Source organism: Macrobrachium nipponense, chromosome 3, assembly GCF_015104395.2.
Source record: "Macrobrachium nipponense isolate FS-2020 chromosome 3, ASM1510439v2, whole genome shotgun sequence".
NCBI classification, from domain to species: Eukaryota; Metazoa; Arthropoda; class Malacostraca; order Decapoda; family Palaemonidae; genus Macrobrachium; species Macrobrachium nipponense.
In genome coordinates, this window is record NC_087202.1 from 52,211,725 (window position 1) to 52,214,224 (window position 2,500).

The 2,500-nt window shown below is 39.0% G+C and overlaps 1 protein-coding gene across 6 annotated transcripts in view; it reads left to right on the forward strand.

The window, feature by feature from the left end:
• LOC135221775 (caspase-1-like) overlaps positions 1-2,500 on the forward strand; it is a 232,076-nt gene that overhangs the window by 199,346 nt on the left and 30,230 nt on the right. For all 6 annotated transcript variants that reach the window (XM_064259604.1, XM_064259603.1, XM_064259605.1 and 3 more), the window contains one exon: positions 1,200-1,280. In XM_064259604.1, coding sequence (XP_064115674.1) covers positions 1,200-1,280 — 81 coding nt within the window. The remainder of the gene's footprint in view (positions 1-1,199; positions 1,281-2,500) is intronic.

Sequence of the window (2,500 nt, forward strand, 5' to 3'; positions counted from 1 at the left end):
CAGAGAGAGAGAGAGAGAGAGAGAGAGAGAGAGAGAGAGAGAGAGAGAGAGAGGAGGGGCCAACGGGAATAAGTTCTTATACCTTATAATAGTTGACTCCATTGGTACTAAATTTTACGGCGCAAAAGATAAAATTTGCGTGTAAGACATTGGCATACAAATAAGACGCACGATATAGTACACCGTACATTATCAATTTATGATACTGTTTTGTAGAGCGATATTTGCACTGATACGGTAAAATGTTTAGGTGGAACCAGCAAGATACAAAACTAATATTTCTTATCCTTCACGTGTGTTCACTATCTAGGAACAACGTCATATGGTGGATCGCACTGGGTTGCTCGGATTATAGCACATTGATCATTTCTTTTCCTTTCTAATATTCGAATCCTTATCGTGTCTGGTGTTCCGCTGGTAAGTGTAATGAGACCTTTGTTACTGCCAGGCCTCATTAGGGATTATGGGCGTTGGCCTAGAAAATGTGAGGACACAATATACAACCGTCTTACCCATAACCCTCACCCGAACCAATGCAACTCACAACCGCCTCAACCCCAAGAAGATATGTGGTTGATTACAGCAAAACACCCACGTTTCCCCCCGTTTTTATTTTCCCTTTTTCCTTTTGCATTTTACTATCCCCAATTTTATTTGTGCCATACTTATTAGCCATTTGTATCTCGCCTTTACAACACTTACTTATCCCCCGGTAGGGTGGTAGAGCCGTCAGTGCACCTCACGGAGTGCGCTGTAGACATTAATTACTAAAGGTTCTTTGCAGCGTTCCTTCGGCCCCTAGTGCAACCCCTTCCATTCCTTTTAGTGTACCTCCTTTCACATTATCTTTCTTCCATCTTGCTCTCCACCTTCTCTAAACAATTATTTCATATCGCAAATACGAGGTTTTCCTCCTGTTACAACCTTTCAGACCTACGTACTCTCATTTTCCTTTCCAGCGCTGAATAACCTTACAGGTCTCAGTGCTTGGCCTTTGTCCTAAACTCTATATTCCATTCTATTCCTTTACAACACACTTATCAGTCTCTCACTCCCTAGACATCGAACAAATGCTTTACTAAATTAAGACTGGCGTAAATCAGCATAACCTTTCATCCTGCTTTAAAACAATGCTTTCATTCAGAAATCTAGTATCTTATCTCTCTTTCTTCCTGGATCGCTCCTCCTCAACAACACAGTTCACCGAAAGATGAGACTGACAAGATATCGGACTACTTGGATTCCCGGAACTTTGGACGGAAGGAATCTATGCTTATCGAGTAAGACAACTACGTTTTTTATGTTCTTTGATTAATACCGAGGCCCTTTAGCGCAGGGGCTTATATTTAAGCACAAAGCAAACTCGAGTACGAGCCGCAGGGAACCAGTACAACCTGCCTTGCTGTTCGAGAATGTACAAATATAAGAGATTAACCTTTTGGTGAATGTGATGGTTTATGGCAAACTAATGGCCAAACATTTTGAATTTGAATGTGATGGTTTGTGGCAAACAAATGGCCAAATATTTTGAATTTGAATGTGATGGTTTGTGGCAAACAAATGGCCAAATATTTTAAATTTAAATGTGATGGTTTGTGGCAAACTAATGCCAAAATATTTTTTAAATTTTGAATGTTGATGGTTTTGGTGGGCAACTGATGGCCAAACATTTTTCATTTAAATTTGGAAATGGTTTTGAATTGGTTTGGTGGCAAACAAATGGCCAAACATTTTAAATTTAAGTGATGGTTTGTGGCAAACAAATGGCCAAATATTTTAAATTTAAATGTGATGGTTTGTGGCAAACTAATGGCCAAATATTTTAAATTTGAATGTGATGGTTTGTGGCAAACTGATGGCCAAACATTTTAAATTTGAATGTGATGGTTTGTGGCAAACTAATGGCCAAACATTTTAAATTTAATTGTGATGGTTTGTGGCAAACTAATGGCCAAACATTTTAAATTTGAATGTGATGGTTTGTGGCAAACTAATGGCCAAACATTTTAAATTTAAATGTGATGGTTTGTGGCAAAACAATGGCCAAACATTTCAAATTTGATGCTTGCCTCAACAGATTGCTGCGATGAGAGCTCAAATACAGGTAGGTAGGCTGTGTCCAACTCTTAGATATTATTTTCCAAGTCTAATAGGTTCGGTATGATATCAAATGGCTAAAGTTGCTCTCTCTCTCTCTCTCTCTCTCTCTCTCTCTCTCTCTCTCTCTCTCTCTCTCTCTCTCTCTCTCTCTCTCTCCTTCCATTATTCATCACTTGTCAGAAAACAACCACACCTAGTAGGAGCAGTAACATGCTATTATATAAAAGAATGTTTTATAGCTCTCTCTCTCTCTCTCTCTCTCTCTCTCTCTCTCTCTCTCTCTCTCTCTCTCTCTCCGTGCTTTACGGTTGGCTATTGGTGATGAAATATGTTTCGTAAGACCCCTCAATCATTCTATTTCTAGATTTATCATAAGTTGTTACAAGACAACCTTAATCTC